The sequence below is a fragment of the Podarcis melisellensis genome (genome assembly GCF_964234715.1).
Source record: "Podarcis melisellensis genome assembly, chromosome: 9".
In the NCBI taxonomy this organism is placed as follows: Eukaryota; Metazoa; Chordata; class Lepidosauria; order Squamata; family Lacertidae; genus Podarcis; species Podarcis melisellensis.
The window spans coordinates 1,790,721-1,816,384 of NC_138541.1; the positions used below are offsets into that span (position 1 = coordinate 1,790,721).

General features: G+C 48.3%; 1 protein-coding gene across 8 annotated transcripts in view; it reads right to left on the reverse strand.

Moving 5' to 3' along the window:
- DYSF (dysferlin) overlaps positions 1-25,664 on the reverse strand; it is a 188,901-nt gene that overhangs the window by 124,416 nt on the left and 38,821 nt on the right. For 4 of the 8 annotated variants that reach the window (XM_081924735.1, XM_081924734.1, XM_081924739.1 and 1 more), the window contains exons 10-22: positions 24,785-24,815; positions 24,314-24,429; positions 22,906-23,032; positions 17,715-17,818; positions 16,919-16,987; positions 16,576-16,619; positions 14,300-14,382; positions 11,781-11,822; positions 10,493-10,608; positions 9,380-9,493; positions 7,540-7,717; positions 6,295-6,419; positions 3,988-4,094 (exon numbers count right to left, since the gene is read on the reverse strand). In XM_081924735.1, coding sequence (XP_081780861.1) covers positions 3,988-4,094; positions 6,295-6,419; positions 7,540-7,717; positions 9,380-9,493; positions 10,493-10,608; positions 11,781-11,822; positions 14,300-14,382; positions 16,576-16,619; positions 16,919-16,987; positions 17,715-17,818; positions 22,906-23,032; positions 24,314-24,429; positions 24,785-24,815 — 1,256 coding nt within the window. The remainder of the gene's footprint in view (positions 1-3,987; positions 4,095-6,294; positions 6,420-7,539; positions 7,718-9,379; positions 9,494-10,492; positions 10,609-11,780; positions 11,823-14,299; positions 14,383-16,575; positions 16,620-16,918; positions 16,988-17,714; positions 17,819-22,905; positions 23,033-24,313; positions 24,430-24,784; positions 24,816-25,664) is intronic. The other 4 variants (XM_081924740.1, XM_081924737.1, XM_081924736.1 and 1 more) reach the window with 1 other exon arrangement.

The window sequence follows — 25,664 nt, forward strand, 5'->3', positions numbered from 1 at the left end:
TGACACCCATCCAGCATATCGAACAGTTTGTTCCTGGAGCGTTTCCAGCTGTGCCATTTGGACTTTGCCAGTGGCTCCCAGTTAGCTTTTGCCTAACCCAGGGTTTGGGGACGCGGGTGGCACTGTGGTTTAAACCACAGAGCCTACGACTTGCCGATCAGAAGGTCAGCGGTTCGAATCCCCGCGACGGGGTGAGCTCCCGTTGCTCGGTCCCTGCCCCTGCCAACCTAGCAGTTCGAAAGCACGTCAAAGTGCAAGTAGATAAACAGGTACCGCTCCGGCGGGAAGGTAAATGGCGTTTCCGTGCGCTGCTCTGGTTCACCAGAAGTGGCTTAGCCATGCTGGCCACATGACCTGGAAGCTGTGTGCCGGCTCCCTCGGCCAGTAAAGCGAGATGAGCGCCACAACCCCAGAGTCGGCCACAACTGGACCTAATGGTCAGGGATCCCTTTACCTTTACTTTAACCCAGGGTTCAGCAACCTTTTTCAGCCATGGGCCAGTCCACCGTCCCTCAGACCTTGTGGGGGCTGGACTATATTTGGGGGGGGGATGAGCGAATTCCTATGCCCCACAAAAAACCCAGAGATGCATTTTAAATAAAAGCACACATTCTACTCATGTAAAAACACGCTGATTCCCGGACCGTCCACGGGCCGGATTGAGAAGGCAATTGGGCCGCATTCGGCCCCCGGGCCTTAGGTTGCCTACGCCTGGCCTAACCTATGGTTTCCACCCCTTCAAAAGCCAGCAGTCAAGGCAGCTTATTCATAGAATCATAGAATGGTAGGGTTGGAAGGGACCCCCAAAGGCCATCCAATCCCACCCCCTGCAATGCAGGAATCGCAACTAAATGTTCCCTGGCAGGTGGCTATCCAAGCTCTGCTTCAAAACCTCTGAGAAGGGAGAGTCCAGCACCTCTGTTGAGTCACAATCTCCTTTTGTGGGGATTGGCTAAGGAGGCCTGGCCAGATGGGCGGGGTATAAGTAATAAGTTGTTGTTGTTGTTATCAATTTTATTATTATTATCAATTTTTTATTATTATTATTATTATTATTATTATTATTATTATTATTATTATCATCATCATCATCATCATCATCAATTTTTTATTTTTATTTTATTATCACCAATTTTATTATCATCATCTATTATTATTATTATTATTATTATTATTATTATTATTATTATTATTATTAAAACAAAAAAAAATTTCCTTCCAGTAGCACCTTAAAGACCAACTAAGTTAGTTTTTGGTATGAGCTTTCGTGTGCATACACACACGTGTATCTGAAGAAGTGTGCATGCACACGAAAGCTCATACCAAAAACTAACTTAGTTGGTCTTTAAGGTGCTACTGGAAGGAAAAAAATTTTTTTGTTTTGACTATGGCAGACCAACACGGCTACCTATCTGTAACTATTATTATTATTATCCCTTCTGCTCATTTGTAGCCCTCTTCAAATATCTGAAACACAGAAGATGGAGCGAGATGGTTTTCTGCTTCTCCAGAAGGGACCTTCCAAACCAACAGATTCAAAGGAAGAGAAAGGAGATTCTGTCTCCACATTAGGAAGAATTTTCTGGCAGTTAAGAGCTGCTTGGCGGTGGAAGAGACTCCCTCGGGAGGTGATCGACTCTCCTTCCTTGGAGGTTTATAAGCAGAGGTTGGATGGCCATCTGCCATGGATGCTTGAGCTGAGATTCCTGCATTGAAGAGGATTGGACTGGATGACCCCAGGGGTCCCTTCCCACCTGACCCTTCTTTGATTCCATGAGAGAAGCTTGCATGGACCAAAGCCTGCTTCACCCTTGTTAAATTTTTCAGGCAATGCAAGATGCCTTTCGTGGCAAGAGACCAGCACACACACACACACACCCCTCTCTCTCAGTCTCTCGCTGCATGCTGGAATATGTGATATTCCTTAAACACACAGAAGCCTACAGGGCACAAATGTGCACCCAAGAACCAAGGACTCTTTGCAGGGAGAGGGGGGTATTTTGTAAGGCACACTGCCTCTTCAAAGGGGAAACGACCACAATCCTTGCAGGTCCTTATGGTTTTTCTTGCAAACCTGTCGAGAACAGGCCATAGATGCCCAGTTAGCAGACCCTCCAAGAACCCCTATTTTCCAGGGGAAATTAAAGATTTAAAGAAGCCATTCTGGTTTCTGATTTGATCCCTCATTTCCTTAGGACATCCCTATTTTCATGGGAGAAATGTTGGAACGTATGGAGTTATGTGACCCTCGAGTCATCTGTGGGGGTGCCTCAGTCTTCTGTCCTCTCCCCCATGCTTTTCAACATCTACATGCAGCCGCTGGGAGAGATCATCAGGGGGGTTGGGTGTCCATCAATATGCGGGTGATACCCAGCTCTACCTCTCTTTGAAATCGAAGGCAGTGAAGGTCCTGTGTGAGTGTCTGGAGGCGGTTAGAGAATGGATTGGGGCCAGAAGATTGAGGTTGAATCCTGACAAGACAGAAGTACTGTTTTTGGGGGACAGGAGGAGGGCATGTATGGGGGAATCCCTGGTCCAGAATGGGGTGATTGTGCCCCTGAAGGACCAGGTGTGCAGCCTGGGAGCCATTCTGGACTCACAGCTGTCCATGGAGGGGCAGGTCAATTCTGTGTCCAGGGCAGCTGCCTCCCAGCTCCATCTGTTACGCAGGCTGAGACCCTACCTGCCCGTGGATTGCCTCGCCAGAGTGGTGCATGCTCTAGTTATCTCTCGCTTGGACTACTGCAATGTGCTCTACGTGGGGCTGCCTTTGAAGGTGACCTGGAAACCGCAACTAATCCAGAATGCAGCAGCTAGACTGGGGACTGGGAGCGGCCGCCGGGACCACATAACACCGGTCTTGAAAGACCTACACTGGCTCCCAGTACGTTTCCGAACACAATTCAAAGTGTTGGTGCTGACCTTTAAAGCCCTAAACAGCTTTAAAGTATACCTGAAGGAGTGTCTCCACCCCCATCATTCTGCCCGGACACTGAGGTCCAGCTCCAAGGTTTCCTCAATGTGAGAAGCCAAGTTACAGGGAACCAGGCAGAGGGTCTTATCGGCTGTGGCACCCGCCCTGTGGAACACCCTCCCACCAGATGTCAAAGAGAACAACTGCTACCAGACTTTTAGAAGACATCTGAAGGCAGCCCTGTTTAGGGAAGCTTTTAATGTTTAACAGACCACTGTATTTTAATATGCCATCCAGGGTAGCTGGGGAGACCCAGCCAGATGTGTGAGGTATAAATAATAAATTCTATTCTATTCTATTCTATTCTATTCTATTCTATTCTATTCTATTCTGAAGGCAGCCCTGTATAGAGAAGTGTTTTTTTAAAAAAAACATGTTGAATGTTTTATTATGTTTTTCTATATGTTGGAAGTAGCCCAGAGTGGCTGGAGCAACCCAGTCAGATGGGTGGGGTATAAAAAGTACAATTATCATTATGCGACGGGATGTCCCTATTTTCATGGGAGAAATGTTGGAGGGTGGGGAATTATCAGACCCTGAGCCGTCTGAAGGCAATCCTGTAGAGGGAAGCTTAAAAAAAATATGTTTTATTATGTTTATATATATTTTGGAAGCTGACCAGAGTGGCTGGGGAAACCCAGTCAGAGGGGAGGGGTATAAAAAGTAAAATTATTATTCTGCTGTAGGACGTTCCTGTTTTCCTGGGAGATATGTTGGAGGGTATGAGTTAGGAACCAGTCGTGAGGCCGCGAACTGGAGGCGGCTGTCTGCCCCCCCCCCGCCCGATTGAGGGTCTGCCCCAAAACACAAAGAGGCCCATTCAGGTAGACAGCCCACCGAGTGGAAATTTACGACCTGCTTCAAGTATCGCTTTTTCAAATCCGTGCCTTGGCTCGGCCGATGCTCCCAGCCAGAAGGAGGGCATTCTTTGCTGCCAGGGACCCCCTCCAACCCAAACAACCCGGCTCGTAACAACCCCACAGAAAGAGGCTGGTGGCCCCACAGACCCCTACCTGCAGTCCGCGATGACCTCATCGATCAGCCGTGCGACAAGGGTGTCCAGGTCGCCCACGGAGCACTTGGCTTTGATGGCCAGCTGGACCAGCGCCAAGTTCTCTTCCTACATTGGGGAGAAAGAGGGAGAAAAAACCACACCGCTGGAGTCACACGTGCACACAGACCACTAGGCAAGACTGCCAGCTTGTGGGTGCGGAAGCGGGGGGGAGCTGTGTTGCAGGAATTTATGTATAGGTTGGGGGGGTTGCCCCTCCAGCAGATATCATGCACATGCAGCCCACTACCAAAACCAGCACAATCACTTTTGTGATTTGTCCCCACAAAACACTTCATCACAGTTTCTTCCTAGCTATTCAAAGGGCCTCTGCTGCACGATACCAAATGTAAGAATTCGCTGATAAATGTCTCTATGTACTGGCTCACTGGGAAAACTTCAGAAATTCATATAGACACATGAGCTCAGCTACTCAGCAGCCCCTCTGCCTGAGGGATAATTCCTGGCATCCTGATACCTGAGTGCCAGACAGGTAGCCATTCCAGAAATCACAAACCCAGGTGAAGACAAAAGGGTGTGATGAACTTGGCTGGGAAACAGGGAAATGTAAAGATCTCTTTTGTTTCACTTGATGGGTGTTTGGTGGAGGGCAAGGGGAACCACGGGGCAGGGTCCAGGATGCTCAGATTACTGCCACCAGACCTCCCCTTTCATGATATAACCATGATGTATTAGTGATGTAGTTTGGGGGGGGGGTGTAACAGGGGGATTAAAGGTAAAGGTAAAGATACCCCTGCCCGTACGGGCCAGTCTTGACAGACTCTGGGGTTGTGCGCCCATCTCACTTAAGAGGCCAGGGGCCAGCGCTGTCCGGAGACACTTCCGGGTCACATGGCCAGCGTGACATCGCTGCTCTGGCGAGCCAGAGCCGCACACGGAAACGCCGTTTACCTTCCCGCTGGTAAGCGGTCCCTATTTATCTACTTGCACCCGGAGGTGCTTTCGAACTGCTAGGTTGGCAGGCGCTGGGACCGAGCAGCGGGAGCGCACCCCGCCACAGGGATTCGAACCGCCGACCTTTCGATCAGCAAGTCCTAGGCGCTGAGGCTTTAACCCACAGAGCCACCTGTGTCCCTCAACAGGGGGATTAGCAGGTAATAAAAGTTTGGGGGCTCTTTTGTTCGGGGCTTCCATCTTGTTCCACCTGGTGGCAGGTGGGAGTCCTGTCCCGACAGTCTTCAATAAAGACCAAGCCTACTGGCTGCTGTTTTGCTCTGGTATTCCTGGCTGGTTTCCTTGTTTCTTTGTTTTTGCCCAAGGGAGCCCTCAGATTTCTCCGTTAACAGCTGGAAGTGCCTTTGAGCGGCTGCGGCTGCTTCACCAGCTGTGGCCGTTCCTGGACACGGAGAGGTTTGCCACAGCAGCTCATGCGCTGGTTGTTTCAAGTCTGGGTTACTGCAGTGCGCTCCACTTGGGGCTTCCCTGGCACTGCAGCGAGGGCAGGATGCTGCAGCCCAATTGCTGACAGGAGGGAGGCCTTGGCAGCATCTCACTCCTATGCTCAGAGGGGGCACTGCTTGGCAAACTCAGACCCTCCAAAGGGTCCCTGTTTTCCAGGAACGTCCCACTTTTCCTTAAAGGTAAAGGGACCCCTGACCGTTAGGTCCAGTTGCGTGGCTATACCCGCCCCCTCACACAAGTGGAGTAAATAAAGACACCGGACACCAGAATTTAGGTTAATGGGCGAAAATGGCCACAACTTTATTGATTAGAGGTAAGAGCGGTATTGGCTTTAGGCATTGGCCCTAACAGACTATCCAGACTAACCGGAAGGGGTTAAGCACCAACAGGGGGAGACCCCGAGATGCACATCCCTGGGGCGCTCCCCGAGGGGTTACCGCTCGGGGGCGAGCTTTAGGCCCTAGCCTTCGTAGGTTTCGGACGAGGCGACGCCCCTCGGAGTCCTTTAACGAACTACCCATCAAGATTTGGGGGAGGTGATGGCGTTCCTCCCCCCCTGCCCTGACCTTAAGTGTACTAGGCAAGCCCGCCCCCAGCGCCATCGGATTGGCTGGCGCTGAGGGTGATGAATATGTATGAGATAGGGGAATCCCTGAGTCCCGCGGGGCTGACGCCAGCCCCGCGAGATTGTAGTTGGGGGCGTGATCCCGCAACCCCACCCCCTCATTAGGTCGGGAGTGGCTTTGTGGCCGACTCTGGGGTTGCAGCGCTCATCTCGCTTTACTGGCCAAGGGAGCCAGCGTACAGCTTCCGGGTCGTGTTAATGGGAGACGTTTACGGTACTCACCAGCCGGTCCGCGGCACCACAGAGGCGGTTCTGCACGTCGGTCCTGTGGCTGATGTCTTCCCAGTAGGAGGAAAGGACCACCACCGGTTTCACGTTGCCCCACGGCAGGTAGTAATACTGACAGCCTACAGGGATGGGAAACACCAAAAAGCCCCCAGGCAGTGAGACAAGGAGATGGAGACACAGATATATCTGACTTTCTGCCAGATCAGGCCAATGGCCCATCTAGTCCACACCCTCCAACATTTCTGCAATGAAAATAGGGATGTCCTCTTCCGTGATAATAATCTTACTATTGATACCCCGCCCATCTGACTCTGGGCAGCTTGCAACATACATTAAAATATAATAAAAGGTTAAACATTTCAGAAAAAAACCCTATCCAGGGTTGCCTTCCAATGTCTTTTGAAGGTTGTATAGCTTGGGGGTCCTTGGCTTGGGGGGGTTACATAACCACATCCCCTCCAGCACTTCTCCAATGAAAATAGGGATTTCCTAAGGAAAAGCAGGACATTCTGGGATCAGATCAGAAACCGGGACGGCTTCTGTAAATCCCGGACTGTCCCTGGAAAATTGAGACCCTTGGAGGGTCTGCAGCTTCCTCTTATCCCAGGGGCCAGGCAGATATCCTAATGAGGCACCAGCAAGCAGGATTCGAACACAAGAGCGACACTCTTCCCCCTCCTGCAGTTTCTAGAAAGTGGGATTCGGAAACACTGAGGCCTCTGACTGCGGAGGGCAGAGCAGAGCCATCTCAGCTAGGAGCTATCAATAGCTCTCTTCTCCATGAATTTGCCCAATCCTCTTTTAAAGCCGTCCAGGATGGTGTCCACTTCCAGTGGGAGGGAGTTCCGCATGTTAATCACAGCTAAAGAATCCCTGGCACTGTTTGACAGAAGAGCAGCCTCCCTCGAAGGTGGCGGACTCTTCCTACTTGATGGAAAGGTTGGGTGGCCGCCTCTCGGGGACCATTGTGCTGTGGTGCCAGCATTGCAGGGGGTTGGACTAGATGACCCTCAGGGAACCCTTCCGACTGCACAATTGTGCGATTCTATAAAACCTGATCGTTCCCTGCAGCAGGACCTGCCCTTTGGAACTCCCTGCCACTTGATCCCAAGCAGGTGCCTTCACTGCCCGCTTTTTGGCACCTGCTAAAAGCATTCTTGCTTAGACAAGACAAGCCAGATGCTTAGAAAGTTTGTAGGAGCTTTTAATCTGTTTTAGTCTGTTCTGTTTAGTCCTTACCGTCAAACACGGCCCGGCTGTACTGGGTGATGGAGGCCAAAGGGAGGCAGGTGCTGTCAAACTTGTTCCCATAGTTGCCCACGCTGACCTCAAACTGGATGGCATCGTCCACGTTCTGCAACATGGTGGCCGAATAGAAGGCGGCAAAGAGAGAGTATTTCCTCCGGCGAAGGTACTTCTGCCATGCGGGGAAGAGGAAGGAGACAGGCGGCATGGATCGGGTCCGCCAGACTCTCAGAAGACCCAGAAGTCGGGGCGTGGCAATGCGGTGCAGTGGTTAGAGTGCTGGACGTGGAACCCGGAAGAGCGGGGTTCAAATTCCCACTCAGGGGGCTGGCCGCTACCTTCCTCTCAGCCTAACCCTACCTTGCAAGGTTGTTGTTGTGAGGATATTATGGGGGGAAGAGAAGCATGGACACCACCTTGTGCTTTCCTTGGGGGAAATGCTAATAATAATAATAATAATAATAATAATAATAATAATAATAATAATAATATCCACCTCCCCCAGGGCCAGCTAGTCCTGAAAGTGGAGACAAAAGCACTTTTGCATTTTATTATTATTAGAAATGTAGAGCTGGAAGGCCTCCGCAAGGACCATATGATTACTATTAATTATCAATAAATCAAACTTAGGAGTCACTTTTCCAAATTTTGCAAAACTCTCTTGTCCTCCAAATCTCATGCCGCAATCGACCTGCTGGTCTTTCACAGCCAGAAATAGGCCTCCAGAAGCAGCGTCTGGGTGCAAATTGTCGAAATGTCTGGGAAAATGCAATCCCTGTTTGGGGTGATTCCCCTTAAAAATGGCCCCAAAAACCTCAATTTTTTTCGATATTTTTTCCGATATTTAGAACAACTTTGGGCAAAAAACTTCTGTCTTTCCCTTGTGTTGGGATTCTGCTCTGAGCGCCCGGCCCACCAGCCTCAGGAGGGACCTCTGGGTGATTCTTTCTTCTGCTTCCTTTTTTAACTTTTATTGATAAATGCAGTACTTACAAACACAAACCAGAACACTAAACAAACATATTATACATAGGTACATACACCTCTCAACTTACCGTATTTTTCGCTCTATAAGACGCACTTTTTCCCCTCCAAAAAAGTATGGGGAAATGTGTGTGCGTCTTATGGAGCGAATGCAGGCTGCACGGCTATCCCAGAAGCCAGAAAGAGGGATCACTGCGCAGTGCTGACTCTTGCTGTTCTAGCTGCTGGCTTAGCCCCTCAGTCCCTTCCCCCACCTCCCGGAAAAGCCCACAAGAGCCGCGCACCCTTTAAAGAGCCATGCAGGGCCTGTGTGCAGCTCTTGGGGGCTTTGACGGGCTGCCCTTCTCCCTCCTCGGGGAAAAGCCTGCAAGCGCCGCACACACGCTCCACGAGGCTTGTGAAAGGGAGCGCTGAGCAGAGCCTGGGATGCATACAGGCTCTGCTCAGCACTCCCTTTAAAGAATTTTTTTTTCTTGCATTCCCCCTCTAAAAACCAGGTGCGTCTTATGTCAGGTGCGTCTTATGGGACGAAAAATACGGTATATTACAAAAAAAGAAAACAGAGTATGTTTGTTTTCTCTGGGTGATTCTTCCATCATTCAAGACGCACAAGGTACTTCTGAGGTTTTTTCCTGATGAACAGAAGTGGGTCAGACCAGAAGAATATATTTTAAAACACAACTGAAAGAATATTTTTTAAAAAAAAAAACACAGAGAGACAGACAGACACAGAGAGAGAGAGAGAGAGAGAGAGTGCGCAGGAGTTTGCAAGGTGGACGGCAGGGAATGGCAGCTCTTTGACGTCTCTGGGAGGACCTGGCCTTGTGTCCGAAAGGGAAGGGGGTCTTACCTCCACCAGCAGAATGTCATCAGGAGGGATGTCCCCGACCTTCTGCTCCACGTGGTTCACCAACTTGGTCTCCAGCTCCACCAGCAACCGGCCGCGATAAGCCACCCCTTCTCCCTGGGGGGTGGAGGAGAAGAGATCTAGCCAAGTCCTCCAACATTTCTCCCATGGAACGAGGGACATCCCATTGCATCATGATAATTTCCCCATTTATAGCCCCCCGCACATCTCATTGGGTTCCCCAGCTGCTCTGGACAGCTTCCAACATATAGAAAAACATAATACAACATTAACCTCCCTATACAAGGCTGCCTTCAGACGGCTCGGGGGTCAGATAACTCCATCATTTCTCCCATGAAAATAGGGGTTTCCAGAAAGTGGCCCTCCGAATCGTGGAAGCTTCCAGTTGGAGGGGACCCTGAGGGTCATCCAGACCAACCCCCTGCAATGCAGGACTATGAGTCTGCCCCATGCAGGGATCGAACCTGCAACCTTGGCCTTACCAGCACCATGAAGCAGTGCTTGCTCCAGCTGTGGAGGCTGGGCAGAGCCATGGTGGGTTGCCATTTGTCCAGATTTTCCTGGACATTACCAGAAAATCCAGGGGGGACTTCCGAAAAGCGGTGGTTTGTCCTGGATCTTCGGCAACCTAACCTAAAATGCTCAGCAAAACTTGGGTTATTTCTCAACAACTTTGGTGTCTTTCTAAAAATAGAACTCAAAAACTTTGTGAATTTTCTCAACTGTTTGGTTGTGTCTGGATTTTCACATCTGGAAATATGGCAGCCTGAGGCTAGCTATTCTGTACTGCATCAGTTATCCCTGCTAGTGAGTTGGATTTATTTCGTTTATTGATTTGGGGTTTTCTTATCCTCTCAGGCTTCCCTGAATGCAATACCCACATTCAAAGATTCCTGCGCTTAAAATCCTGCCGTTTTCCGGGTTTCCTCTCCTGACTTTTGCACTTGACCAGGAAGAGATGCTCCGGCAGTGATGCGGATGGGGAAGAGAACGTCCCTCTTTCCACGCGAGGAAATGTCGGAGGCTACGCCGCAGCGTTTATCTCCATTTATTACATCCGGTCGCGCCCCGGACGCTTCTCCCGACTTTCCTCACCTTTCCCAGGTTGAGCTCCTCGTAGGGGTCCGGAAATCCCGTGAACTCCCTGGGGCTGCCATACAGGTTGACGTAACAGGGGCCAAAGGTGGGCAGGAAACCCAGCGCATCGTCGACTGCAGGGAGACCGAGAGGGTGAGACGGGAGGCAGGAGCAGCGCTGGCTTGAGAAATGTGGACTTTTCTGGACTGACCGGTGAGCTGGAAGGGGACCAATGCAAGCAAAGCGCCAGCGCCCACCCAAAAGAACCACACAAAGGGTGCTTCACTAGGGTGAAGGGGGCCATGTCCCAGGACACAGAATTTCCGTAAAACTCATTTGTTTGTCTACTTGCTTGCTTGCTCGCTTGTTTCAGTAAATCTGCATGCCATTTGATTGTAAAGAGGTTTGCAGGGGAAAACAACCACAACGATAAAACAGCCGCATTTTCACTAAGGACTCAGCATCTCAGTTCAAAAACAGCATTTTGAATGCGTTATAAACATGCAACACCAGATGGCACCAGAGAGCATGTAAATTTTGCACATGTTTTCCCCCCTTTCATTAAAGGTAAAGGGGCCCCTGACCATTAGGTCCAGTAACGGACGACTCTGGGGTTGCGGCACTCATCTCGCTTTATTGGCTGAGGGAGCCAGCGTACAGCTTCCGGGTCATGTGGCCAGCATGACTAAGCCGCTTCTGGCGAACCAGAGCAGCGCATGGAAATGCCGTTTACCTTCCCGCCAGAGCGGTACCTATTTATCTACTTGCACTTTGAGGTGCTTTCGAACTGCTAGGTTGGCAGGAGCAGGGACCGAGCAACGGGAGCTCACCCCATCACGGGGATTCGAACCGCTGACCTTCTGATTGGCAAGCCCTAGGCTCTGTGGTTTAACCCACAGCACCACCCACATCCCCTCCACTTTCATTACAACAATCTAATTAATGACTTATTTATAGCGTTTTTTCCTATGTGCAGATCCACCCTAAGAAAAATTAAGAAAAATAATTTCATTCGGTAAGTTAAAACTTTTCAGGTTTTGTCGGGCTAATTGCTTTTTTTAACAATCAAGCGGCTTATAAATTTAACAGAATAGATAAATGAATAATAAAACAGAACAAAGCAGCCATTACAGTCGGAGCCGGGACAGTAAAAAGCCAGACACACTACTAACACTACTAACAGCAACAAAACAGAGAATTGCACACAATTTTAAAAAAGAAGTCCGGATTTTGAGCATGCCCCAAACACGAGTATTGGTGTCGAGTGCGAAAGGGAAGCCAAGTTTGCACGTGCAAAGGAACATACTGTTGTTGGCATGGAAAGGTTTCACAGGGACAGGAAACTCCTCTGAGGTGCGAAGAAACGGGAGAGAAACCAGAATGTTAGGATCTCCAGGTCTCGGGGACAGAATCCGCACCCAGGATTCAGGAAAGGGGAGGTGGTAAGACCAGAACTCGTGAACCAAAGAGGGGCAAAGGAGGAGAGGACTTAAAAAGAAGCCAGGCATAGGGTCTGGGGGCTCCTAAACCCCACCTCTCCAAGGGCAGGCACAGAAGGGACCCAAAGAGTCTTCTAGCCCAAGCCAATGCAGGAATCCCAGCTTCCAAGCACAGCACACTGGTCTAGGCAAGCAGCAACAACCAGCTGATCAGTAATAATAATAATAATAATAATAATAATAATTATTATTATTATTATTATTATTATTATTATTATTTTATCATTTCTACCCCACCCACCTGGTTGGGTTGACCCAGGAATCAGCTACATTACAAAAGAAACAACAGTTTGAATGCACTATAAACATGCAACACCAGAGGGCGCCATAGAGCAGGAAATTTTTATGCACGTTTTTCCATAGGGTTTTTTCCCTTTTGTTATAAGGATCTAATCTCTGACTTAATTATAGCATTTTTCCCCCATTGTGCAGCCCCAGCCACTTCCAATACATATAAAAACACAATCAAATGCCAAATATTGATGTTGAGGATTGATTGTTGAGGATTGCAAAGAGCCACGGAACTGCTGAGGGGCTGTGCCTACAAACTGGCCACATTTTTGGCCCACAGCTCAGAGGTTCCCTATTCCTGCCATGGAGAGAGGAGGGGGTGATTTGGGGGTGGAGGGAATCAAAGAGAAGAGAGAAAGAACAGCAGAGCAGACGCTGCCAGATATTAACTGGGGACTCATCCCCAATTAACTGTGGCCTCATTCTTTTAAGCTCCATGTCCGAAAGCCTCCCCCGCAAACACAAATAACCCACCCTCCAAAGTGCTTCTTCAGAGAAAACGTCAATTTGGGTTTTCCGCATGTATGTGTACACTTAGAACTAAAACTAATGTTAAAGTTAGGTAAAGGTAAAGGTACCCCTGCCCGTACGGGCCAGTCGTGTCCGACTCTAGGGTTGTGCGCTCATCTCACTTAAGAGGCCGGGGGCCAGCGCTGTCCGGAGACACTTCCGGGTCACGTGGCCAGCGTGACAAGCTGCTTCCGGTGAACCGGCACCAGGGCAGCACACGGAAACGCCGTTTACCTTCCTGCTATAAAGCGGTACCTATTTATCTACTTGCACTTAGGGGTGCTTTCAAACTGCTAGGTGGGCAGGAGCTGGGACCGAACGACGGGAGCTCACCCCGCTGCGGGGATTCGAACTGCCGACCATGCGATCGGCAAGTCCTAGGCGCTGAGGTTTTACCCACAGCGCCACCCGCGTCCCAATGTTAAAGTTAAATTTCCCTAAAAAAAAGAAAAGAGAAAAACAGAAGCGTTTTTCTGGGTATTGACATCCCCAAGGGTATAAGAAAATTCTTTTTATATGCAGCCGCGGCAGTGAGAATGCTCATTGCAACATATTGGAAAAATTACAAACTCCCGATCAGAGTCAAATGGTTACTCAAATTGACAGAATATGCAGAATTAGCCTCCATTTCAGAAAGAATCAGAGATAAACCCAAACAAGAGTTCATTCTAGAATGGGATAATTTCAACAATTATTTGAAAAATAGCTGTAACCTAAACACGGTAGCTGCCTTTGAATGATTTCTGTAAATAATATATATGATGGGAAATGATATCGAAATAGAAAAGAGAATTTTTATAAATCAATAATGGCAAATCAAAGCAAGATGTTTAATATAAAGGAAGCATGGAGAGGATAGGAAGTCACTGGTTCGTGTAGAAAGCACAGAGTTAAAATTGCATGCATCTTTTGTGATATTTTTACTGAACTGATGATAGTGAAGATGACTAGGTGTTGTGTATATATATGAAAAATGAATAACAAAGCTTAAATAAAGAAGAAGGAAAAAATTGGGTTTTCCGCAGAGAGCTCTTTGCTCCCATTGAGCTTTAAAGAGTGGGTTTTTGCAGGGAAATCACCAAAGCAAAAAAGAAAAAAGAGCGCTCAGACACAGACTGTGACTGGGAAAAGAGCAGGGCAAAAGGTAAGTGCGGAGAAGCCCTGGGACGTGCCAAGACAGGATTGTCCCAAATGCTCAGTAATTGCAACTGGCACGAGTGGAAACTCTGCGCCAACCTCCTGCAAGCAATAAACCAGTGTGGGGTGAGGTGAGAGCAGGTGCAATGGGGAGGCTGGTGGAAGCAGAATGCAGCCTCCATTCTTGGTCTGATCCTCAGCCTGGGTGGGCTAAAGAAGTCCCACCCTCTTCACTTTGGAAGTGATGCTCTCTGACCGCCAGGAGAGCTTCCAGTTCAGACTCCAGTTCAGACCCGGGAGCTGAAAGGCCCCCTCTTCCCAGCTCCTTAGCTTCCCCCCCCCCAACTCCCAGGAGCAGGTCAGATGATATGGAGAGAAGTCAGAATACCTTCCAGTTCCCCTCCAGGAGCTGAGATCTTGGACATGCAGAGATGGATCGTGCCAATGATGTCGTTGTGAGTGACCCGGTCCCTGGAACAAGAAGGGCCGTTTTTATTTCAGCGTCTTAGATTTGGACTTTGTAGACAGTTTTCGTTTCCTTCTGCGAAAACTCAGAGCTTCCTCTTTGCTGGGGCAACTTCTAAAAGAAGATCCCTCATACCTTGTAATCCACTGGGAGCAGTCAAATACAACATTCCTTGTTTTCCTAGAGTGGACATGCAAGGGGATGTTTGGTTCAGCCAGCTGAAACTTCCTGTTCCTCCTGGCTGGAGCATCCTTCCCTTGCATGTGATAGAGGTGGGCATGACCTTACCTGTCCAGGTAACAAAAGGCCGAGTCACGCAGCACACCTCTCTCTTTTTGACTTCCTTCTTTGTTGGACCAGCTTTTTAGCTAGGAATGCTATGCTAGCTCTCAGCTAGCAGAAGCACTGGGATTATTCCCCCATATGGAGTAGATCCACATGTACACATTTGTAACTAAATCTGCCTTCAGGGATCCAACTGTGAACTGAACTGATGTGAGTAAACCTCTTTCATTGACTTTAAATAAGATTGTCGCGTCTTTATTCTTTTAAGGGGGGTTAAAGGGAACTTACCAGGAATGCACAATTTAATCTGAGACAGATTGAATTGTATAATAGGCTCACACGAGCCTGCAACCAGTTATCTCCTGTGCATGTAAGAAAGGGGTATGTAACTCTGCTACATAAATAAATTTGCTAGTGCAAGTTAAGAAGGCTATTAATAAACAATATATACTCTCCTGCTGGGGACGCGGGTGGCGCTGTGGGTAAAACCTCAGCACCTAGGACTTGCCGATCACATGGTCGGTGGTTCAAATCCCCACGGCGGGGTGCGTTCCCGTTGCTCGGTCCCAGCGCCTGCCAACCTAGCAGTTCAAAAGCACCTCCGGGTGCAAGTAGATAAATAGGAACCGCTTACCAGAGGGAAGGTAAACGGTGTTTCGTGTGCTGCGCTGGCTTGCCAGATGCAGCTTGTCACGCTGGCCACGTGACCCGGAAGTGTCTGCGGACAGCGCTGGCTCCCGGCCTATAGAGATGAGCGCACAACCCTAGAGTCTGGCAAGTCTGGCCCGTACGGGCAGGGGTACCTTATACTCTCCTGCCACCCTGAACATTCCCACAACCCATGGGGTTCCTTCTGCTAAAACCCAGAGATTCCTCCTTGTAGGGGTACCTTCTATAATAATAATAAATAATAAATTTTTATTTATACCCCACCCTTCCCAGTTCAAAAACCAGGCTCAGGGTGGCTAACAATAAATTTAAACTCTTTAAAACTCTTAATTACAAAAGCAGCATAAAGTACAGTATAAAAGTACAGTACAATATAAAAACATGAATAACAATAAAGTTCAAAAATCAATTAGATAATCCCCAGGGCTAGCTGGCTGAATTGGGCCAGCAAGGAGACCAGGGGAGAATTAGCTGTGGGGTCTCAGAGCGCGTGATCTTCATAAAAGGGAAGGGGGAGAGAAGAGAAGGGAAATAAAAGATCAGGCTGAATTCAAATTAAAGTCCAGGTGGAATAGCTCTGTCTTACAGGCCCGGCGAAAGGAAGTTAAATCCTGAAGGGCCCTAGTCTCATGGGACAGAGCATTCCACCAGGTCGGAGCCATCACTGAGAAGGCCCTGGCCCTGGTGGAGGATAATCTGACTTCCTTAGGGCCCGGGACCTCTAAACTATGGTTATTCATGGACCTTAAGGTCCTCTGCGGGGCATACCAGGAGAGGCGGTCCCGTAAATACGAGGGCCCTAAGTCACAAAGGGCTTTAAAGGTCAAGACCAGCACCTTGAACCTGACCCTGTACTCCACCGGGAGCCAGTGCAACTGGTAAAGCACTGGATGAATATGCTCCCATGGCAGAGACCCCGTGAGGAGCCTGGCTGCAGCATTCTGCACCCGCTGGAGTTTCTGGGACGGTTTCAATAAGATCCCTTGTCATTTTGCAGGGGGGTGGACTTGATGACCCATGGGGTCCCTTCCAACTCTACAATTCTATGATTCTATGACACGGAGAGAGAGAGAGAGAGTCTTGTCCTGCTGCTTTTCCTGTGGGAAACTGCTCTTTAGCACTCAATCGGAGTAAAAAAACGATAACTCAGATTTCCTCCGGGTTGCCATTTGCTCCCATGTAGCAAAAGAGGAGCCCAGAGGCAGAGCGAGGGCCAAGGAGGGCACGACTCCTGCTTCACTCACCAGTCCACCACCCGGATCCTCATCCTCTCACACATGGATGGAAACTAAGGAGGGAAACACAAGAGGAGAGCAGTTCAGCAGGACGCAGGATCATACCCGAAGTGCAGGCCCCTCTGGCTGCTCCCTCCTCATGGCCAGCAATGTCTTAGGCAACACGATGACCATGTAGATACGCAATAGACAGTCTTTATAGAATTCCTTCAAACCATAACAAGTACGAAATGAAATCTTTAGTCCCAAAGTCTCTGAAAATCTTTAAATGAAGCAAGGTACCAGACTTTGTACGATGAAAGACAAGCTGTGAAGCTTTGTGTATTCAGCAAATATGGTGTCCAACACTCACCATGGCTGGCAGAGTGATGGTCTGGTTCCACTGGGGGTTGGCGTTCTTCTCCACTATCTTGCTGCACAGCTGCCCGGGGGAGACAAGAGTTCGGGGGTCAGGGAGAAGAAGGCTTCCCTGCGCATCATCCCAAAACAACGCCGGATCATGATCCTCACCCCCCACCCCAGGCAGAATATCAGGGCTAAATGTGGGGAGGGGGACTCAGAGAGGGAGCCCTGGGTAAGGAGGCCACACGCAAACGCCCTTTTATATTCCATATTTTTCCATGTAAGGCGATGTTTTTGCTAAGAAAAAAATTGTCAAAAATTGGGGGGCCATCTTATACATGGGTAGTGAATGCACAGGGGTTGGGGCTCTGGTGAAGGCAGCCTGGACTCAGGTTTGGGTTCTGGTTCTGGCATGCGCAGCTTGAGTGGGGGTTCAGGTTTGGGCCCGATTTCTGCATTTTGGGTTCAAAGAAAAAGGTGTCGTCTTATACATGGGGACGTCTTATACACGGAAAAATACGGTACTGCTCTGAACACATGCATGGAGGGAGCCAGCTTAAGCCTGCTTGTGAAGGCTGCTTTTGACCCACTTCTGTGCTATGGGGAAGGTCTGGGTGCAAGAAGGGGCGATGCCATGCAATTATGTGTTCTGCTATACTTCTCAGACCCACTTTAAGGGCACAGCAGAGGCCAGACAGCCGACAGATCCATTGTAATGCCCAGGTTCACACCCAGAACCGAATTTTTGGCTTTCGGAGACACGGGGGACTTTCATGTGCCCCACTCACGGAGCAGAGCTGGCTCACCATTTTCCCGGCAAAGTTCACTTCCACAAAAGGATCCACCAAGTTCTTCTTGCTGCTGTCAAAGCCAAAGATCTGCTTGACGCTGTCCAGGACGGCATCGTCCACTGGAAAGAAAGAAAAATCGGTCAAGGAGCAGTGGGGAGAAGGCAGTGCGGCCAGTTTAACCCAGTCATTTTGTTGTTGTTGTTGCTACTAGTATTATTATTCTTCTCAGTGCTTAAGCACATCTCATTTTTAGGCAAGCGGCCAGCCGCCCATCTCAAAATGTCATCGCCTGCTCTTTTTAAGCAAACAGGGCCGATCTACACACACATTTTTTAATGCTAAAAAAAAAGTTCAGGAATGGTCCCAATAACCAGAGAGCCTGTGAGGATACCCAGAGCTTACAGAGTTAACAGCTCAAGGGAAATGACGTCCTGTCACTGGGGGGGGGGGGGTGTTCGCATACAGATTTTGTACTTTGTTATACGAACGCTTTTACTTTCTGTTTTGGCTGCGACAGGAGAAGCATCATGTCTTTGCTCTCTCCTGGCTGAATTGTTTCTTTTGCTTCGTTGAATAGAAGAAGCTGTTGTATGAGAGTTTCACTGCATGGCTGAGATTCCTTCCACACAGACACACCGCTGCTCAAATACTCTGCGGTAGCCGGGAGAAGCAGAAGGGTGCAGTGAAAGCGGACTGGACGCCACAACAGTGCCACTGTTCACAGCCTTGACGGAAGCTCAACGGAGCAGAGCTGTGTGCCGTTCTTTTTTTAACATTAAAAATGCCTTGATAATATGTGACATCAGGGGCCGCTGCAGAGTGACCCCCGTCCAGAAACGAGGGAGACTTTGTGGAAAGGAAGCAAAAGAGAAAATGCAAAGGGGTCTCTTTCTGTGTCTGCATTTCGGAACAATATTTTTAATAGCATTCTAATAGCATTTTAAAGGTGAGCACCAGCCCAGGAGCTCTTGATGATTCTATTCTATTCTATTCTATTCTATTCTATTCTATTCTATTCTATTCTATTCTATTCTATTCTGTTCTATTCTATTCTATTCTATTACTGGATTTCTATACTGCCCTATATTCAAGGCGGTTCAGAAAATAAAATCAGAACACAAAAGGACTGTGGGAATATGGTTGGTTTTACCTATAGGGAAAATGGGCACATGGGTGGAAATTTACTGCAGCCTGACCTTTTGGCAGGGCAGGCTGTGTTAGGCATGATCAGCGTGTGGACACCTCATGCTAGCCTGTGATTGGTTTATACAGCATGCCCTGATAGTGGTGTGATTTTCCTTATATGGTATTGTCTTTTACTGTTGAGTTGATACAATGTTCTGTGAAATAATAAAATGCTAGGCCGCAGCAGTTTGAGCATGCTCAGGGCCTGATCAGCTCGGTTCAGCTCAGTTGTTGCTGGCTAGGCCTATTCAATATATCATTGGTGTGAGACTGATTTATTTCCTATGGCGAGCAGGCCCTCGTCATTTGGTGCCCCGTGTGAATAACTTCGGACTCCACGTCGTTCCTCATTGTCCAGCATTCACCACGTGTCTTTCATCCACTTCGGATCCCGGTGTGTGCTCCCTTTCCTTCTGCCTTTGTGAGACAGCCTCTCTCGGACTTCGTGCGCTGCGGCCCTCTCAGCACTGACCACACCCGGCCAGGGTTCCAGGTACCACTCATCCTCTTTGGATCCCGGTTAGAGCTCCCTTCCTTTTGTCGCTCCTTTTCATCCTTTGTGGATCCCAGCGACTACTCTCTTTTTTCTGCTGTTCTCACTATCATGGGGCAATCTCACTCTGCACCACAGAAGAAATTTTTTGATGACCTTAAATTCCTTCTGGCCAGTAACAACCTTGTTGTGCTTGATGCTGATCTCAAGGCCCTTATTCAAGCTTTGGACACCCACTGCCCCTGGTTTCCTCAGGATGGCACTTTTGATTTAAAAGACTGGGATAAAATAGGACAATTTTTCCAGAATCATCCTCAGATTGATGTTAAAGTTTTACATGCCTGGTGTAAAGTTTACAAGGCTATGTCAAGCCTAACTCCTGCAAATATCCTCCTGGCTACCTCAACGCCTGTCTCACCTATACTTTTGGCTCCTCCTTCGCCTCTGCACCCCACGTTGCCTTCTTCGAATCCTCCAGTTTATGTACCTCCTAAACCACCGGATTTCTCCCCTTCGGCTCCTTCTATCCCACCGCTGCCTCCACCACCTTTTTCGCCTTCTGTCCAGCCCTCTACCACTGTTTTCCAAGAGTCTCTTCGTGCCGCTGCTCCTTTGTTGGCTTTTGATTCTGCCACCCCTAATCTTTTTCCTGTGATTGTTCCTGCCGCCCCGGGGGGAGGCCCAGCCCGGCACGGACAGTTTGACTTGAGAATCATAAAAGAACTATATTCCTCTGTCAGGGACAATGGCCTGCATTCCCCTTATACCTTGGGACTTTTTGGGACCCTTTTCCAACAGAATATGGTACCAGAGGACATTAAATTGTTGGCCCGTACTGTAATGCAGCCTCATCAAATGATTTTGTTTATGCAAGCTTGGCACTGGGCTTGCCAACGTCGCGTTGATGGTATTCGTGACAATCTCAACAACGCTGCCCAGGCAGTTCACCAAGCCGCGGTTGCTGCCGCAGGTGCTGGCGCTGCACCCCCAGCCCCTGTTATGTTGACCCATACGGATGTTTTTGACGGGTTGACGGGTGGGGGCAACTTTTTTACCATCGCCCAGCAGTTAGCCCTTAATCCTATGTATTGGGAAGCCACTACCGCTGCTGCTCAGGAGGCCCTGTCTGCTGTGCCTGATGATAAGACAGAACATGGGGGTCGGTGGGGAAGCGTCCGTCATGGCCCTGCAGAGCCCTATGGACAATTTGTAGATCGCTTGTATAACACCCTCAAGCGGCAAGTTCAGGACATAGCAGCCCAAGAAGTGATTGTTCGCCAGCTTGCGTTTGATAATGCAAATGAGGACTGTAAGCAAGCACTGCGCCCTTTGATGACAACGCCAAATATTGCCATTGCAGATATGCTTAAAGTCTGTCAGTCAGTGGGCACTGAGACACACAAAGCCCGCCTTTTAGCCACGGCTTTATCCTCCACTGTGTCCCGAAATCCTGCAAAGGCCGACATCGAGCCCTTGTCCTCTCTGGAATGGGCTTACAGTAAGTCTATCTGCCCTTCTCCCAGGAAGAATTTATGCATTTGATGATGACAGCCGTTCCTACTCAAATAGCTTTTGCTGACTTCTTAGGGAAACTTGTTCACAATCCTCCCAGAGACCCTCGTCTATCTTTCCTCATTTGTTGTACCCTCACAATAAGAATTTTACGCCTGCTGAACTTCATTTCAGGAAGGAAGAAGTACTGCAGCGCCCTCTAGTGTCTTATAGGTTGCTTCCAGATCCACAGTGGAAGGGTCCAACTTCCTTGGTTTCCTGGGGTCGCGGATTCGCTGCCATCGAGGTGGACGGAGAAATACGATGGGTTCCAGCTCGATGTGTTCGACCTTGGCGCTCTTCTGTTGCCTCGCCTTCATCCAAGGGAACCCCAGCGCCCTGAAATCGTATTCTACGCTGTCTGCCAGTGATGACCTTCCACCTGATCTCAACCCACACGACAGCTGGAGACATCGCCACATTGATGTGCCCTGGATGGAGTCACCTTCCACAGCTGTTCCAGTGTTTCCTGGCACGTTGAAAGATCATCTTCATCCCTACCGCATAGGCCCTCCTTCCCCTTGGGAAACCACCGTGACTACCAATCACCCCTCTGTGGACACTGTGAAGTGCCGCTTTCGTCGTGCTGCTCTTTTGCAGAAGGCCAAGAGACCTGAACCTTATCATCAGATTTGGACCAACAATACGTATGTTAGGGACATAAATCATTTTGCTTCTATACTTAATCTTTCTGAATGTTGGGTATGTATGCATATCCCTCCTCAATCAAAGAGGTCTGGTATATTATTGCATGGTATTCCAGTAAATGCCTCATATAAGATTAGTAATAATATGAAGGATAATCGTACTAGTTCACCCCCTGTGTTTTTGTCACTTATGGAAACAGCGTCTTATTGTTTTCTTTTCAATCATAATAGTAGTAACTTTTTAGGTCATTATCCATATTGTAATTGGACCTATGAGTATGTTAATGGATCTTCTTGTTTTCTTAACGTTACTACTATGAGTGGTAGGCCAAAAGTTTTAGTTAATAATGTCACAACCAACATGACTTATGAACAACAGGCTGCGTGTAGAGATTTTTATGTTTGGTTTGATTGGATGAAGAAAAGCAGTAGATCTACATGTTTGCTTCAATCTGACTTATGGTTATTTTGTGGCACAAGAGCCTACAAAGAAATCCCTCTTGCCTTTTCTGGAACCTGCACCTTAGGAGTAGTCATACCCCTAGTGTATAAAATGGACAAGCTCCCAGCTGTTCGTTTGCGTAACAAAAGGGAAGTGCATTCACCTATCTCTCAATATACAGGGATGACAAGAAGGATTTATGTCGCAAGTTATAAGCGTTTAGAAAATGAGACAAATGACTTTGCTTAGGTTTGGTTAAGAAAAAAAAATTATTTTTCATAAAATAAGTAAGAAAAGAGGGCATGTGGGAATATGGTTGGTTTTACCTATAGGGAAAATGGGCACATGGGTGGAAATTTACTGCAGCCTGACCTTTTGGCAGGGCAGGCTGTGTTAGGCATGATCAGCGTGTGGACACCTCATGCTAGCCTGTGATTGGTTTATACAGCATACCCTGATAGTGGTGTGATTTTCCTTATATGGTATTGTCTGTTACTGTTGAGTTGATACAATGTTCTGTGAAATAATAAAATGCTAGGCCGCAGCAGTTTGAGCATGCTCAGGGCCTGATCAGCTCGGTTCAGCTCAGTTGTTGCTGGCTAGGCCTATTCAATATATCATTGGTGTGAGACTGATTTATTTCCTATGGCGAGCAGGCCCTCGTCAAAGGACAAAATAAATCATCAAAATAAAAACAACCACCACCTAATTGCCCAATAATTCCTGCTTCCTGCTCGTCCAGGAATCTTCCCAGCGTTCTCCCACTGTTTCCCTTGGGAGCACAGCCAAGGCCTCCCTTTGTGGCTGGATCTCCCCTTTGCTCCCCCCCCCCGTGCTCTTTCTGCAACAGCATCCCCCCACGGCCCCCAGGCCCCCAGCCCCGCTCACTCTGGGGCAGGTCCTCCGCTCGGTACACCTTGAGGGAGAAATGGGCCCCTCTCAGAGAGACCCCCGTCGCCCTGAGGACGTTTCCTTCGATGTCCTCCTTCTCTTCGGCAGTTTCCTTCCTCTCCACCTGCGGAACAAGCGGGAGGGGAGGATAAAAGGAGAGGACGAGGAATTCACCCTTGGAGCTTGCAAGGAAAACTGCACCTGTTGAACTTCTGGGTCCTGTGCACCTTGATTCCAGGCGCTGTTCTATGAGTTCTACGACTCTTATAAAACAATGCAAATAAAATGTTTCAAGGGCGTTTTAAATGCATTATACAAATGGGACACTAGATGGCAATGGCGAGATGATGGCAATTCCAATCTGTTTTTCAAAACATATTTTTTTTAAGCGTTTTTTATATGCGTTGAGATTCCACCCTGGTCTAGTTTAGTCAAGATTAATGGTTGTTAATCTGTTGCCTTTTTCCCAAGCTGGGGCCCAAAGTGGCTTTCAACACATTTGAACAATGCAGGTACATGAAATATAAAAAGCTAAAAACGCATGCAGGATAGCCATTAAAAGGCCATTAAACTGGAATAATGATTAAAACAATGTTTTTTCGGAATGCAGATGATAAAAATCAATCAAAACAGCACAGGGCTTAAGGTCAGTGTGCGGATTCTTGGTACAACAGAGTGTGGTCAATAGCATTGACTGAGAAACTCACATGCCAGGTGAGAGCAGCAATATACTATATATTCCTTTTATAATATATAGCAATGGTTTATTGAAAACATAAATTGTTCAGGCTGAAGCAGGAATCCACCCAGCACTCCTGGAAAAACGTGGCAGGATCTCTTAGTGCAAGTAAATGAAACTTTAACACACAGCATGATAAAAGTCTGCAATTTTATCAGTGGGGACAGGTTACAGTGGTACCTCTGGATACGAACGGGATCTGTTCCAGAGCCCTGTTCACATCCTGAAGTAAACGTGACACGCGACTGTGCGTCTGCGCAGGTCGCGTTTCGCCGCTTCCGCGCATGCCATCATTTTTAGCATCTGTGCATGCGCGAGCAGCGAAACCCAGAAGTAATGCACTCCGTTACTTCCGGGTTGCTGCAGAGCGTAACCCGAAAATACTTAACTTGAAGCTACTTCAACCCGAGGTATGACTGTACTTGTTGTTTACTGTTGTAATACTTGTTTTCTCAACATTTATCTTCTGTACCATGAACATAAATAAAAAACTGTATTAAAAAGAAAAGGCATGGATCCTGCAGTGATGGAGTTTCTCCCCAAAGCGTTTGGGGCCCAGCATGTAAGGTTCCCCCCAATAAATTTCCACCCCTTCTGGAGATGAGAAGGCGTCACAGCCAAACCTCCTTCTTCTGCGCTTTTTGTTAAATTTAAAGAAATACTCACAGGCGCTTCGTCGCCAGGGCCCAGGACGTACAAGCTGACCTTCAGGTATCCTTTAGCCCCTGCCGAAAAATCCTCCGGATCGGAAAGGAGGAGCCACTTTCGGAGGAAGGCGTGTCCTGCAGCAGGAAGCGAAGTGCGAATATCGAATTGGCACCCAGGAAGCAGAAGGAGATGCTATTGCTGATTTGATTCTGGGCCAAGTTCAGCGAGTTCATATATAAAGCCCTTAAGAACTTGGGACCAATTGAGCTATGGGGACACAGCTCTAGGTTTCCCTCTTCCCAAACTTTCTTCTCCTTCCACCCCTTGTTTAATAAAGAAAATCATTCAGTTCTCTGGATAAAATAGTTTAGACATCTCGGAAGTGGCTGAGCACATTCCCTCCCCGCTAAACTCATTTATCTATGCTAAACAAACCAATTCCTTGCTAAAACGAAGTCAAGAGGCACCAGAGAAGCAAATTCCACTCACTGGATTCGGCATAAATTGTCCCAACATCCACCTGCAAAACACAAGCACAGAAAAATCATAGCGTTGGGGAGTTGGAAGGGACAAAAAAGGGTCATCTAGTCTAACCCATTGGAAATCCTGAATTGGGAAGAGAGGAACCCCTTGCTTGCTCCCCAGTCTGGCCAGTGTGTGCGGCCCCCACCTCGCTGAAAGACCCCCCCCCAATCCACTTTTCTACCAGGTTTCTGTAGGAAGTGGCCATGGGGGCTAAACACAGCTAGTGTGTCTCCCATATCATCCAACATTTCTCCCATGAAAACAGGGACGTCCAGTTTCATCATGATAATTTTACTCTTTATACCCCACCCATCTGACTGGATTGCTCCAGCCACTCTGGGCAGCTTCCAACATATAGAAAAACATAAGAAAACATTAAGTTCCTTATACAGGATTGCCTTCAGATGGCTTGGGGGGGGTCAGATAACTCCATCCCCTCCAACATTTCTCCCATGAAAATAATAATAATAATAATAATAATAATAATAATAATAATAATAATAATAATTTGTTATTTGTTCCCCAGCCACTCTGGGTGGCTTCCAACAAAGATTGAAAATACATTAAAATGTCACACATTAAAACTTCCCTGAACAGGGCTGCCTTCAGATGTCTTCAAAAGTCTGGTAGCTGTTTATCTCTTTGACATCTGGTGGGAGGGCGTTCCACAGGGCGGGTGCCACCACCGAGAAGGCCCTCTGCCTGGTTCCCTGTAGCTTTGCTTCTTGCAGGGAGGGAACCACCAGAAGGCCCTCAGTGCTGGACCTCAGCGTCTGGGCAGAACGATGGGGGTGGAGCCACTCCTTCAGGGATACTGGACCGAGGCCGTTTAGGGCTTTCAAGG